The sequence below is a fragment of the Orbilia oligospora genome (genome assembly GCF_000225545.1).
Source record: "Orbilia oligospora ATCC 24927 unplaced genomic scaffold scaffold00078, whole genome shotgun sequence".
Lineage (NCBI taxonomy): Eukaryota > Fungi > Ascomycota > Orbiliomycetes > Orbiliales > Orbiliaceae > Orbilia > Orbilia oligospora.
The window spans coordinates 1,900,562-1,914,206 of NW_011645635.1; the positions used below are offsets into that span (position 1 = coordinate 1,900,562).

Sequence of the window (13,645 nt, forward strand, 5' to 3'; positions counted from 1 at the left end):
AAATGCAATGGACATTCACAAAATGTAACTTCAGGACCCTTAAAGCGCTTACGTGGTCGGCAGATGTTGGTGATGTTTAAGAAAACATTCAAAATGAAGTGGTCTCCACTTTGCAAGGTTAAAAGTTAATTTCACGTGCATGTGAAATCCCCAGATAATATCTCCATTGCGGAGTGCCCTGGAGTTACGGGAAGCGATTACACTAATCTACCCGTAATGCATTAAGACAATATCGAGACACGCTGATGTCATCCGCCAATTGACCAAACAAATTTGAGGTATGGACCCTGGGGATGTGAAGTTTCAGATCTGAAAAGCAAAATGGCACACCAAATCGGAGGATTTCCGGTACGGAAACCATGGTTCACAGGTTTTGCTTCGTGCTCATTTTCACTCGACATCTGCAAGCCACAAGGTCAAAGCCGCACCCAGATCCTAAATAAACGCCACGAGAAAATATTTTTCTTCTAACCGAATACTGTAATATTGCTTTTACTTAGGATGGGAAGAAAAAAAAAAGATGAAACCGGGCCTCGGTTGTGATCCCAGCCTGCTCATATACTATCTCCATAACCTCCGTTCGTAGACGGACCACGTGGCTGAGTACTATAAACACCAGATACGCTTCAAGGTCGAACACCCGGCGCTATATTATTCGTTCGTGACAGAAATGGAAACCTCTCGGGTCGAAATCATCGAATCGGGGAAAATAGGTTAGAGGAAAACCAGCAGGGGTGGCCATATACTGGCCCTTGATCAAGGTACTCAACATTTGCTGGCAAAACAACTTTGTGACTAAACAGGACAGCAAAAATAGCGTTACATGATGTGTACCTTGAGGAAATTTTGCGTTCGGCCGTTTTCTAGAAGGGGGACTAGGAGAGATTAGTGTACCTGTTTGTAAGGGAAACTTTTAGCCCTTGCTAACTTAAGTGAGGCATAGCTTCGAAGAGGGGATTATATGCGGCATTGGTATATGTATACCCATATGCAAGTAATTATAGCAAACTAAAAAGCTCCAAGGATTTATATAAACCGTTGGCTACCAGTCTCTCTTTGTACCCCATTCTTACTATTATCTGCAGAAAACGCCAGCTCCACAAAGTAACTCCGGCAAACCACCGACCATTCTTTAAAAAAAAAATCGACCCAGAGTCATATGAAAATATACCGACAAGGTTTTAATATTGTTTGCAAAATATACCACAAAAATGCTCGTTGAAGTTAACAGGTATGGTGTTTGTGTTTTGAGTCACGCCTGAGGTTTAAAATTTTCTTTATCCAGCCGATTGGTCGGAGTAGGCCTGGATTAGCCACTACTGTCTTAACATCGGACGAAACTTACTAACCTTCAAAAAATTTCGAAATATAGCCTCAAAGACCTTAACAAGGTCCTCACTTCCAATCAGTACTGCAATTTCCTCCTATACGATGGAGAGTGGTCGACAAGCAGCAGTCGAGATCCTTTCTCATACCAGTACCTTTGCTACTCGGAACTCTATCCACGACTGAACTTCTACGTCGTCAAGAGGACCGCCGAAGTTGCAGCAGCTATACTCGATAAGTTTGGTCTAGAGGCATCGGTTGAGAAGAAATCTATTGCTTTCAGAAGCACAAGAAGAGATAGCACGGACAGCAGTAAGTTCTAATCCTTTTTGTAATTACCCCGCTGTGTTGCGGAGAGTTTATCGACTGTCGGCATCGACGGGATTGATTGGACACCAAGTGCAATGCAAGATATCCCAAACGGCAGACCCGGTTTTATATAAACTTGAGCCTCATGATAACTGACATCAAAAAAATCGTGGAATAGTTGTCTTTTTTAGCTTCTATCTTGAAAAGCCAGCGGAGTCTCTCAAGGCAGGAGAACTGTCCGCGTTCCACTATGCTATTGACCGGTGCTCGTCTAACGGCAACACAACATTCCAAGTTTGACCTCCCAGTCCCACCCAGCCCACCCATTCACAATTCACCCATTTACACACTCACTCTACCATTTTACACATATAAATTTATCTATCCCTCACCATAGACGCCATGGGGAAGAAGTCATAGATGCAGATGTAGGAAAGAATTACCGCTAATGTCCTGTTCTCGTTTCTTCCATTCAGTCAAAACAAACAACTTTGGCTAGGAGGAGCACGATGCTATAGTTTCCTTGGTTCGAGTGCGCTTTCTCTCTAGTGCCCCCGGGCCCCGGGTCCTTTCCCTTCACTCTCTGTATAAGTACTTTTCTCTTCTTTACTAGCGTCCTCGAGCTCAATCGGCTATCGACGACGGCATTCGGTCCTCTGGGCTTCCTTATACTTTTCTTCTTCGAACCGCCTTCTTTATTTCCGTTTACGATACCTGGATTATATTCTTTTTTTTTCTTCTTCCTTGTCTGTTTCCGTTTATATATTATCTTTTGAAGCCCGCCTCTTTTCTTCTGGTTTCTTGGGGTATATCTGTCTATTGCCGCTTTTAGTCTGGTTTCTTTAGCTTCGGTCATACCCTTTTCTTTTACTTATCTCTTTTGTGCTTGGGTTGCGGTGTAGGATACGGTTCTGCTTTTATTTTTTTTGTTCGGTTTTGGATTTTGGATAGAACACCTTGTCGATGCATGTCGACGAAGCTTGTTAGGATCTCTTGAGAGCAGGCAATAGGTCTTTGTGTGGCGTGATAGTATAGTCTAGTATCGCCAACCAATTTCATTTGAGGTTTCTTTCCGTATCATTCGTTCCCGATATATAAATAGCCCGCGGGCTCTGGGCGAGACTTAGTCTCCGGCAAGGTGCGCAAGTGAAAATCCCAACGCTGTAAGAACAGCGCACCCAAACCGCGATCAAACCTTAACTTTAATTATGTGAAAGTGCACAATGCTGAAAACTTGTGTATAATCGCTATACCTATATCGTATCTGCACTGCACTGGTGAGCTTCGTAGCTACGTAGCGCTAACAAGGAAGCTTAGTGCTGTGTGAGGTGAGTGGCTGGTGTGAATGGCCGTAAATGTGGCACATAGTTAGTGTGGCGGAAACTGTGTAACGGTAGTCGGTAGTCTTGTATTAAAACGCTTCGGCAAGCTGAGGGTAGTCGGGTGGCTTAAACGGGAAAATCGTCGTGTTGGAAATTGAACAACTTGATGCACCAAATGTGTTGTTGTGTTGAAGATGATGAATGCCCCTCGCGCAGCCTCGTACCGGACTGAGCTGTGCCTCGATCTCAAGACGACTCTGCTGTAAAGGCATGCTTAAGCAATCAGTCTCAGCAGCCTTAATTCTTTCCCTTTTATATCCTCTATCAATTCTTTTCTTTCTCTCTTCCCTCCCTACATTTTCCTCCTGGCTCACTTCCTCTCACGATTACCACGCGTCTCCTCCCGCTGAATCCATCTCGAACGCGAACTTAGCTTAAATTTGTATCTTAAACCGTCAACAAACTGCTCGTATTTCAGCTTTGTGCAGGATAACGTATTTCCAATAGCCATAATGCTTTGTGGCCCTAGAATCGAGACTTTTGGCGCTATTTCCGAGAGAGCCGTGTCTAGTGACAACACTCACTCTTCTGATATCCCGTCTTCTTCCTCTTCGCCGACGCGGATCAATTTTCCCCTTGCCCCCTCCGCCATGCCTCAGGGCCTTTTTACGGAACGCCTCCAAGGCTATACTCCATATCAATGGGCCATGGCGTTTGAACCGCCGTTGGTCATTCCTCGGGACTATAGTCTCCAGATCGCCTTGCAAAACGTCCAGAATGCCATCCCGAGCCATGGAAAAGGACCCTCTCGGGAAGTTGGACACGGAAAGCCCAAAGTTGAGCGTAAGTTCTTTCTGACAGATAATCACATATTTTTTTCAAAATGCATGGGATTCCCCCCTCGTGCGTGGTAGTGAATTTACTAACGCGTTAAAATTTTGGGGATAGGCAGGAAAGACATCTTCTGTCCATATCTGAGAAACAAAGGGAGCTGCAAGTTCCCAGGCAAGCGTTGTGCCTTCTCTCACGACCGCCGCCTTCTTCAGAAGACCCGACCAGCTGCTACTCCTGATGAGAGAACATCTTCAGGCTCGGTTTCAAAACCAGCCTCGGTCCGGGCTCCTGCCCTTCACGCCGTTTACTCAAATAAGGGAAATTTTATCCCTAGGACTGTTAAGCTCCAAAGTATTTGAGAGAGCCACCAAGGCTCTATCTCTTACACCCCTTTCCGGTCTGTTTTAACCGGATTCTTTTTCTCCCCTAAGCTCTTGTTCTTTGATTTAGTCTGTTTAATGTTTTTAAAGTAGTTATGTATTTATTGTGCTTAAATATTTTAATGAATCAAACCCAGACCTCAGGTCAGGGTCGTTCCGCAGCAGCAATTAATTCTGGTTTACGAGATAAGGTCGTTCTGTTAACTTCTCCATTTCGAAGAATTATTAATATTCTTTGTGATATAATATAGGCTCGAGGATTCCGTACCTAGTTCCAGTTCGTGGTGACCTGATCTATAGACGGATTCTCATAAAGCCTACTACTAGTACTCTTTGATTTCCACAAGCTGCTTCAGTGGGAAGGGCCGCTCCGCTATATACCACGAATATTGTCGCACCTGCACGATTATTCATAAAAAAAGCAGCAAAACTCGGGGGGGCTGGGTATGTCGTTCATTTTAGGAGTTTTGATTAGGGTTTTTTTTTGGTTTTATCTCCAGAATCGAAACCAAATCTAACGGTGGCTCAGGTTGCCTACTAAGGTATGATTACATTCTAGATCGCGGGTACACCATCGGCTCCCCGAAATAGCGGTGACAACAAGGCCAATAATAATAGTGGTGGAGGAATGGTAGCAATGGAACAGGAGCAGCAATAGTAATAGTAGTTTTAGTATTAATATTAGTAACAGTAATAGTAGTAACAGTAGTGGTAGTAGTATTGGCGGAGGTGGGGATGGTAAAAAGGAAGAAAAGAGAAGGAGGAACTAGACAAGATCTGCGATATCCCGATGCAATCTTTTAATTGCATCCGTGAGATCGAGGATGAGGTTATCCGAGAGCTTTTGGCTCTCGGACTCCCCACCCTTGACGATCTCCACATGGTGGATACCGTCTTCCCCTTCCCCCTCCTCTGAGTGGTCGTCAGCCCCCCATTCTGCCCCTCCCTCCCCTCTCTTGACCTTCGCCTCTTTTGCGGACTCTTCGAGTTCCCCCCAGAAACCCGGGAGCTCCTTGGCCCCCGCCAACAACTTCTCGATAGCCTCCTCATTCGGCTGCTCGCCCTTGTTTACATCCCAATTCGGGGCGAAGCACTCCTTGAACTTGAGTTTCTTCTCCCCCAGGGCCACAACATAACTGCTGTGGTGAACCCTGATACCTTCTAGACTGGTGAGGGTCAAACCGGCCCCCTTGTTTGGGAGGGTGGATTGGACGCCCTCGAGAATGTTGGCGAGTGGTCGGGCATCGGATAGTAGTGTTATGCCTTCGGAGTGAATGGCCTGATTTTGAAGGTGGATTTGGCGGATGGAGGGGAGATAGGCAGGGCCCTTTGTAACGATATAGACGGGGCTGGCAGCTGTGAGGTTGCCTGGGTGGGTTGGCGTGCCTGTGTAACGCGAACTTCGTTAGCGAGGTTGAGATCGCTGGATTGGGAAGCGAGTCGCAGGGATTTGCTGGTTTGAGGATGTTGGATTTTTTTTACGTGTTGGCAACGATTCCAGGAATTGGAAGTATGTAGTTCAGTCCAGAAGGGTTGAGAGTGCAAGGAACGGGTCTGGTATGCTGGCATCTGGCCTCGAGACTAGGAACGGGCCTAGGGATGCGAAAGGCTTCTCGGAGGAAAGAAAAAACTTACCAGTTAGCTTTAGCTCCATGAGGTCTGGACAGCTTTGAGCGATAGCTTTGAAAACATAATCGTCAAGCTTAGTACACCCAATTAGATGAAGTACCCTCAAACAGCGCAATTGTCGAATGACAGTAATCAGGGGTTCATTCGAGATCTCAATTGGTTTTGGATCTATTACTATCTTCTTCTTTTTCTTCCCTTTCCCAGTAGTGGTGATACTCCCATCAACGCCCTTTATCACAAAAACTTCCAAAGATTTCAACATAGATGGGCAAGAAAGAAGGTCTTGAATATGACTATCTGTAACTTGAAACCCAGAACCGAATTGAAGATGTGTGTATGCCGGAGTCAAACGGGATTTGCTGTAGGACTTTTGATCCTTAAAGTTTAGGATCTGGGTCGACAGCGTTGGTGGGTGTTGGTATTTTTTGTAGGCTATTGACTCTGGGTGTAATTCTGAGAGACTGATAGGACCATCATCTTCGAGATTGAAGGCTTCAAGCTCAGCGGAGTTGAGAGACTCTAGATCGGAAAGGTCTATTTCAATTGTCCGGAGACCGGGGGAGCTGTTTGTTGATGGAGTTTCGTGGTAGTACTGGCAAGAGTTGCCGCGGGTGCATTGACCTTTTGAGAAGTACTTGCAGGCACGGGGACGGGGTCCTGAGAACCTTTTAGGGCGGTTGACGTTGATGATAGAAGCCATGGCGATGGTAACAATGGCGACGATGAGTATAATAGTTCAATGGATGAAAGGCTGTGATGGTGTCTACGGTGATGATGCTATGATTGGACGTGGGAAAACTGGATGAGAATGGAGACGGGGTGGTGATTGATGGGGAAAACGTTGCTAAGAGGATGAAGATGGGAGGACGTTGGGTAGAAAGACAATGTGACAAGTTGACAACGCAGACACTCAATGAAAACAGAGTCGGTAGAGGAACGGTGAATAGATGAATACAGAAGCTGCTAGAAGGTCATGGCGAAGTCACTACACTGAATTGAATGTCATCACTGATGCTATGGCAACAAGTGTTACCTACGTATACAGAGTGTGGAATCCCGTTGCTGAGCACTACTCTGAGGTCCTTTATCTTTAAAGAGCCCCTCCCCGTACTCTTTCCTCCCTTCCCTCTTCTATTCACTTCACTCACCATCTTCAGCTTCAGCTCAGACTTCTATCAATAAAAAGCCAGCCTTTAAGCCGTCACAAGCACCAAAACCGATCTCAAGCCCTTTCAAGCCTCACCAAACCAATCACAGGGAGCCCACCACTTCTTTGTGCTTTTTGATAGTCTCTGCTGCTCTAAAGAATTGTCTGTTAGATTCAGACCTAGACTTCTTGTGAATTTCCTTGCTTCCTAAATCCGTCTGGGACCTTTGAATTTCACCACCATTAAAGACTTTAGTTGAGCAAAGTAAGTTACTAATCAAGTCTGGCCCCAAGACTATATCATCTTCCTCTATCGAAAGGAGCTGCTTCTGACGCGTTTTATTGCGATGGTCCCGCTAGTTTCATCACTTATCCGAGATGTCGTCGCAATCGTCACATTCTGCTGCGGCTTCTGCTGCCAGGTGCGAGAAAGTCGTTCTCGAAAACCCATTATCCGGTCTCTCGGAGACTGCTCCAAGCAACATACCACTTTCCAAACGCATCAAGCTTACTGAGATCAAACACAACATGGGAATCGAAAATATCACGGTCGACACTAAGAGCTCTAACTCGAGCTGTTCGACGATTTCCCTCCCAGAAGATTTCGACCCTGTTCCTGCTCTTGTCAACGCAACTGAATATGTCAGGAAGCATTTGCAACAGTCTGTTCTTTGTCACGACAGCGAATTATCCCTCCTGAACTCAGAGCCACCCCATCGTCTTTCTGCCGACACTCTCGAAAATCTTGCTCTCGATTTGAAATTCCCTTCTTGGAAACTCGATTCTATTAAAGCCGGTGGTTCTCTCCTCGCCTTTGGGAACGACGACGGCGCTCCCCTATCCGAAGTTGCGGGTCCTCCGGGACCCCGATCTCGAACCGAGGGTATGGCTACTACGCCTCAAACTTTTCGCTATTCTCCTACGAGCTGGAAAATCACATCTGCTGAAAAGGACTGTTTCGTCTTCCTCGAAACTATGAAAGGAGTCCCTCCCGAAACCGTCATGTGGACTGATCACCAGCACGGAAGCTACATTAATCCTACAACATGGGTCTCTTCGGTGCACCAGCAGAAAGTTGTTTACCACTATAGCTCTCAAACTTCGGCTGCTGACAAATTTTCCCCCATTTTTCCAAACTATGTGTGTGATGATTCCAAGGAATCAGCTGCTCACATCTTGGTCCAACGGAAAGGTTACAAACATCAAAGGCGTGGGGAAGATGCTGACAATAAATGTGAAAAGCGACCTCATCCTGCTGATGGAGTCGATGGATTTAGTGAACATCCTCTCTCTGATAAAGAAATCCATGATCCCGATCACGAAATAGCCGCTGTGAGGTTTAGCGTCATTGTTGATGGCCTACACAGCAAAAATTCCGATGTTGATGTTAACGATGATCCATGCGAGGATTTCAGATCTTCAGCCGAAATGGCCGAATCTATTAGGTTTTAGGAGAAGCCTGATATTTACGCTGCCAATGGCAATAGCTTTCATGATTTCATTGATCGTCAAAGTTATGGTTTTGATGCATCCTATGATGACGATGACGATGTATCTATAGCTACAGAAAATACGGAAGACAGGGAAGAAAGGTTCCCGGTATTTGAGCGCTCCTCTGGGGTAGGAATTCGTGTTATATACATAACTCGCGATCCAGTTTCTCGCCAACGCATCGTGCTCGTTGATCACATCCAGGAAGAAGACGAACGTTACCGCTATGTTCGAGACCGGCTCGCCCGTAGTAAAAGAGAAGGAGTATCCGTTGACAGCCTTACAATTGATTGTCCATCCATTACTGAGATGGATTTGAGAGCCAGGCTACATCTCGCCTACGATCACCTCGAAGAGAGGCTGAAGTTTTTGATTAGGGAAGGGAAAATTGACGCAGATACTTACACTGGATTGCCCCCAGATGCCCCAATAACCGCAAATGAGAAGCCTATCTCGCTTGTTATCAGTAATGATGATGACAATCATTCTGGATATGATGGGAATGTTAATAAACCGTTTAACCCGGATGGAAATATCCCGATTCACGGGGGGCGATGCGGATCTGGAAGATCATCACCGATGCACGGTCAGCCGATGGAGGTCGAAGAGTTTAAATCACCAGTAGACAACGGATTTTATTGCAGACAATTTCGAATCGATGGTGAGATGATTCGAGTTTCTGCAGAGTTCGATTTTGTTTACGTACGGATTGGGAGGGAGACGTTCACCTACCCTTGGAATACGAGTCCAACTGTTTCCCGCAAGGAGGCAGTTGACTTGTTGAACAAGGTCTGGGTGGGGCCGGTCGCTCCGGCAGTGGCAAAGTTTGTGGGGGTAGGCGTGGTGTACGAGGCGGTGGTGGAGGCTCTGGGGACCATTTTCGAGTACGGTAAGCGGGATGTCCCTAGCGAGTCTAGTTATCTGTCGGGCACTGGGCATCCGCTCATCCCGGTAGAGTCAACTGGACCTGCTGGGGACATCCCGAGGTGGCATGTGCCTGGGAATGAGTTGGTGAAGAAGGCGTTGGGCGTTCGGGGGAAGGAAAACCTCCTCAACAAACCAGTCTGCCTGGGCGACGGTAAACCCCTTGAGAGGAAAGAAAACCTCGTTAAAAAACTCGTCGCGCCAGAGAGTGACGTTAAACCGCTCTCTGGTGGGGAGAAGGACAACTCCTCAAAACAAAAAACCGAAGAGGGGAGGGAGGGGCTGTTGGATGTGATATCCAGCATGCAGGAGGAGATTCGGCGGTTGAGCCATCAGAGGGAGGCGGACCGGAGGGAGGTGGTCCGGATGGCGGGGATGATCAGTAGGTTAGAGGGGGAGGTGGCCGAGCTTCGGGGGAAGCTGCGGATTCGGGAAGACGAGGAAGAGGAGGAAATGATAGCGTGGGAGGGGGAGGATTTGGATGGGGAGTTGCAGCAATGGGGGCCTGCCCGAGGCCAGCAGGACCAGATCGTAGGGGAAGGCGTCGATCTCCTTGAGTTTGATGATCCTTCCGACTTTGAGAAGGTCTTGCCAGCTGAGGACGGCGGCGATGACGATCAAGTTGTGGTTGTCACCGAGTGGGAGCCCTTGGTTCCCATTCCAGATGACACTACGCAACTGATTGTTGTTGCAACGGAAACCGGCGCTGCGGCGAGGATCCTGGAGAGGGTGAGCGGGGATGTCAGGTTGTGTAGGAGCCTGGTGTACCTGGAGGTGAGGGGGGGCCAGCTGGATATCGTGGATGACGATTTCTGTAAGCTGATTCAGCTGTGCCCGGATCTCGTAGGGGTGGCCGTTCGAGGCGGGGTCAATTTGACCGACGTGAGCATGCGATGCGTGCTTACCTCGTGTCGGATGATCTGCGGCCTTGAACTGTCAGGCCAGCCTTCCACTCCGGGGCAGATTTCGTCGCGCCCCTTACGGGGTATCCCATATCCGTGGCAAGGATGCAGCCTTAGGGAGCTGATCCTGAGACACCAGCCAGGGGTGGAGGAGGGGGAGTTGAAGAAGGTGCTGGAGGAGGAGAGGCCATGTCTGAGGGTGACATTGGCGAGGGGGGGTGAGGAGACGGTGTTTGTGGCGAGGTCCGGTGGATCTCCGCCACATAACGACCGTGCTCCGGGGCTGGGGAGGTGGGTGTCGTTGAGAGGAGAGTTGTGGGAGGGGGATGAAGTTTGGAGGAGGAGTCAGGAGGGGATTTGGGAGGGGGTGAGGGAAGGGGTGGCGAGGTCGTCGGTGCTTGGTTTGTTGGCGTACAAGCCCGACTGTGGGGGTCTGACGTGGATGTTGGACGACTACCAGATGGATGGGGTGGGGAGGGTGAACCTCTGGTAGTGCGTCGGGGGGTGGTGGCGGTTTTTATTTATTTCTTTTTGTTTTTCGTTTTTTTTCGTTTTTTGTTTTTTTATTTTGAATGGAGAGGACGGCCCAGTAAAGCCTTCCTAACCCGTTACATACGGACGATCTGATGATTCAATCATCCAGTGCGGGTTAGGCGGGGAGAGCTGTGGTTGAGTCCGTTGTTTTTGCTGTGAACGAAGTGTCTGCTTCCTTCGATGGGATCTAAGTTTGTAGGCGTGAAATATATCCGAAACATGTAAATTTGTAAGCTTGTAAATCTCTAAGTCTGTGGATTATTGTGTTGGATTCGAGGCTAGGATTGTATGTAGACCCAACTACTATAATCTCGTGCGGATTTCTCATTGAGGTCAGCGGCATATGGGATAGGCATTTTGATTCCAAAATTTGTTATATGTATTTTGCGACAAAGTTGGCTTTATCAGGACGTCTTTTGTAAACGGGGCGGGCTTCTTTCTAAAAATACATACCTACTGTACTTAGGTAAGTCTGGCGTCCTGAAATACATGCGTCAAAAGCTTTTAGATTTATCTCATACCCACCTACCCAGATGACGTTTGCTCCTATTTTACTTTATTTTATTTTAGATTGATACTAAGCTCTTACACCGACATGATCGTTTGTAAACTAGCAGAGGAAATATTACCCCTGCCGAATAGAGTATATAATTAAGTTTATAATATTGCAGACGCGGTCCATTTTGAAAGTACGTAAGTGGTTAATTAATTAAGTAGGTGACTAGCTCAACATAAAATAAATCATCATTACATGTAGTTTGGAAGCGCAATTTTCTATTTAATGTAGAAACTTTTGGCATATATGGGACGTTATATATATATACAACCCGTATAGTTGTACTTAGGTTAATAACAGTTTTTATAGACGCTCTCTATGGTTATTAAAGTCTTTAATACATAATATCTGTCCTAATATACTGAAAGAGAAAAGATTTTCACATATTAAGATGCATACCATGGCACAAGCAATCGTGGAGATGTTTAGTCGACCGCACGCTAGACCAAGACATGCGTCGACATCGATGGTGGTGAATTTAAAGTTTAAATTTGCGAGGTAAAGAGAGATTATTAAACCTTCCAATTTTACGAGCGACACAGGACGGTATTTATAAATGCTTTTCGCGAAACCTTCTCACGTGAAGCACATGTGTTCCCGATAGTTACTACAGATAGAACTCAATCGCGACTACCTGCTATAGTAGAGTTAAAGCTATAGTAGCACAATACTGTTGGCACGCGGCCACATCGTATACGTATATATATAGTCAACCGAAAAATCTATGGTTAAGACCTGCCGTCAAAATTAATACAATCCCAACCTCGGAACTGGCAGAAAATCCCGCGCATACAAATCTCTAGGCCAGGGAGCCATTTTCTGGGTCATATACACTGTAACGAAGCAATAATCCTAACGGACTCAATGGAGAGGCTATGCTGTCGGTTAAGCCGTTGGTCGTCAATGTAAGTTTCCATTCCTTTCTCAGAATAATATTAAATTTGATTTTATCGAACTTGCACGCTGTATACTAATAATGGAACCATGATTTGTTAGATAGTATCATGGGTTCTTGCCGCCATTGCAACCGGATTCGTTATTCTTCGTTTCTACATGCGTAACCGAAATGCTCGATTCGAAGGTTATAAGCTCCGAAATTGTCGATGGAGAGCCAGCGATTGGATTATATCTATCACCATATTCTTCATATACCTCGCAAATCTCTCTGATACAATAACGGTGGTAATGGAAAATGGCCTCGACGATATGAACCTCATCCCTGATGTTAATGACCCTCGGTCAGCTTACCACGTCATGTCCCCCGGCCCGCTGAAAGCTTTACTGAAGATTCTGTTTGCATCATTGTTTCCTTACTATCTCAGTTGGTGGGGGGTGAAGATCTATTTGATAGTATTGTACTACAAGCTAGTACCGCAGTCTGCGCTTCCGAAGCACAGAATTGCACTGCATTGCCTTGCAGTGTTAACAGTTACGGCGGGAATTACGATGGTGGCGGCAAATCTCTTTTGGTGTCATCCAATCGGGCTGAATTGGGATCTGTACCCAACAAAGGAGAAGAATTGTCTGGCGTATTTTTCAAGGGGGGCGTTTGTCGTTACAGTTAGTCTACATTGCTCGACAGAAGTTCTGAGTATGTTCTAGGCATCCCCGGCTGTCCAAACCTAATTAATTATAAACCATCACATTGCAGTGAAGGAAGCTCTTCCTCCAATATTTTTCAAGGACTGTCTTTTTACTGATGACTTCTCAAAATAGTTTTTTCCTTCCCTTTTTCTTTCCTCCACGTTTTAAAAAGGAACAATAAACAGAAGTTTTATGCGGCTGCAGCAATGTTCGCAGTTGGGTTCCTAGGGGTCGTTATATCAATTAGTCGAACCACATATATCGTCACCGCTCACTACACCCCAATCGTCAGTATTGTTAACGCCTGGGGTACCTTAGAACAAACAGTTGGCGTCGTGGTCTGCTGTCTGCCGACGTTTAAAGCGCTAGTGCGAAGACGGTGGAGTAAATTCAGCGCGAACAGGAGTAAAAGCACAAGAGCGGAGGTGCTTGGAACTAGGTCCTCGGCACAAAATTCGACTTTTTATAAAGAATATATGAAGGATGGTAGTCCGAGAAAGGGTTCAGACTTTGGATCATCGAGCTTTGCGAGTTCTAGCACAGCCGCTGCACAGTATATGGGGGCCGGAGGGAGGAGAGGTTCGGTAAAAGATAGGGAGAGTGCTATTTTGAGAGTGGATAGCTTTGAGAGGATGGAGGCTATCGTTGAGGCTGAGGCTGCGAGAGGAAGATCCTCTGGACCCCTCACAGTTGAAGAAGTTTAATCG

General features: G+C 46.5%; 6 protein-coding genes across 6 annotated transcripts; 5 read left to right on the plus strand and 1 right to left on the minus strand.

Annotated features, from left to right (window-relative positions):
- Nucleotides 1-1,211: 1,211 nt before the first annotated feature.
- On the plus strand, nucleotides 1,212-1,935 carry AOL_s00078g549 (uncharacterized protein; the record flags this gene model as incomplete). Its single annotated transcript, XM_011123812.1, has 3 exons — nucleotides 1,212-1,231; nucleotides 1,373-1,638; nucleotides 1,814-1,935. The coding sequence occupies 3 exons, from the start codon at nucleotides 1,212-1,214 to the stop codon at nucleotides 1,933-1,935; spliced, it is 408 nt and encodes a 135-aa protein (XP_011122114.1).
- A 1,534-nt stretch (nucleotides 1,936-3,469) lies between these two features.
- AOL_s00078g550 (uncharacterized protein) lies at nucleotides 3,470-4,150 on the plus strand (the record flags this gene model as incomplete). The annotated part of the gene is made up of 2 exons (XM_011123813.1): nucleotides 3,470-3,800; nucleotides 3,906-4,150. The coding sequence occupies 2 exons, from the start codon at nucleotides 3,470-3,472 to the stop codon at nucleotides 4,148-4,150; spliced, it is 576 nt and encodes a 191-aa protein (XP_011122115.1).
- Nucleotides 4,151-4,937: 787 nt separating this feature from the next.
- On the minus strand, nucleotides 4,938-6,500 carry AOL_s00078g551 (uncharacterized protein; the record flags this gene model as incomplete). The annotated part of the gene is made up of 2 exons (XM_011123814.1): nucleotides 4,938-5,557; nucleotides 5,807-6,500. The coding sequence occupies 2 exons, from the start codon at nucleotides 6,498-6,500 to the stop codon at nucleotides 4,938-4,940; spliced, it is 1,314 nt and encodes a 437-aa protein (XP_011122116.1).
- Nucleotides 6,501-7,325: 825 nt separating this feature from the next.
- Nucleotides 7,326-10,757, plus strand: AOL_s00078g552 (uncharacterized protein; the record flags this gene model as incomplete). Its single annotated transcript, XM_011123815.1, has 2 exons — nucleotides 7,326-8,392; nucleotides 8,435-10,757. The coding sequence occupies 2 exons, from the start codon at nucleotides 7,326-7,328 to the stop codon at nucleotides 10,755-10,757; spliced, it is 3,390 nt and encodes a 1,129-aa protein (XP_011122117.1).
- Nucleotides 10,758-12,229: 1,472 nt separating this feature from the next.
- On the plus strand, nucleotides 12,230-12,956 carry AOL_s00078g553 (uncharacterized protein; the record flags this gene model as incomplete). The annotated part of the gene is made up of 2 exons (XM_011123816.1): nucleotides 12,230-12,259; nucleotides 12,351-12,956. 2 exons carry the CDS (start codon nucleotides 12,230-12,232, stop codon nucleotides 12,954-12,956), a joined length of 636 nt encoding a protein of 211 aa, XP_011122118.1.
- Nucleotides 12,957-13,144: 188 nt separating this feature from the next.
- On the plus strand, nucleotides 13,145-13,642 carry AOL_s00078g554 (uncharacterized protein; the record flags this gene model as incomplete). The annotated part of the gene is made up of 1 exon (XM_011123817.1): nucleotides 13,145-13,642. The coding sequence occupies one exon, from the start codon at nucleotides 13,145-13,147 to the stop codon at nucleotides 13,640-13,642; it is 498 nt and encodes a 165-aa protein (XP_011122119.1).
- Nucleotides 13,643-13,645: the final 3 nt, after the last annotated feature.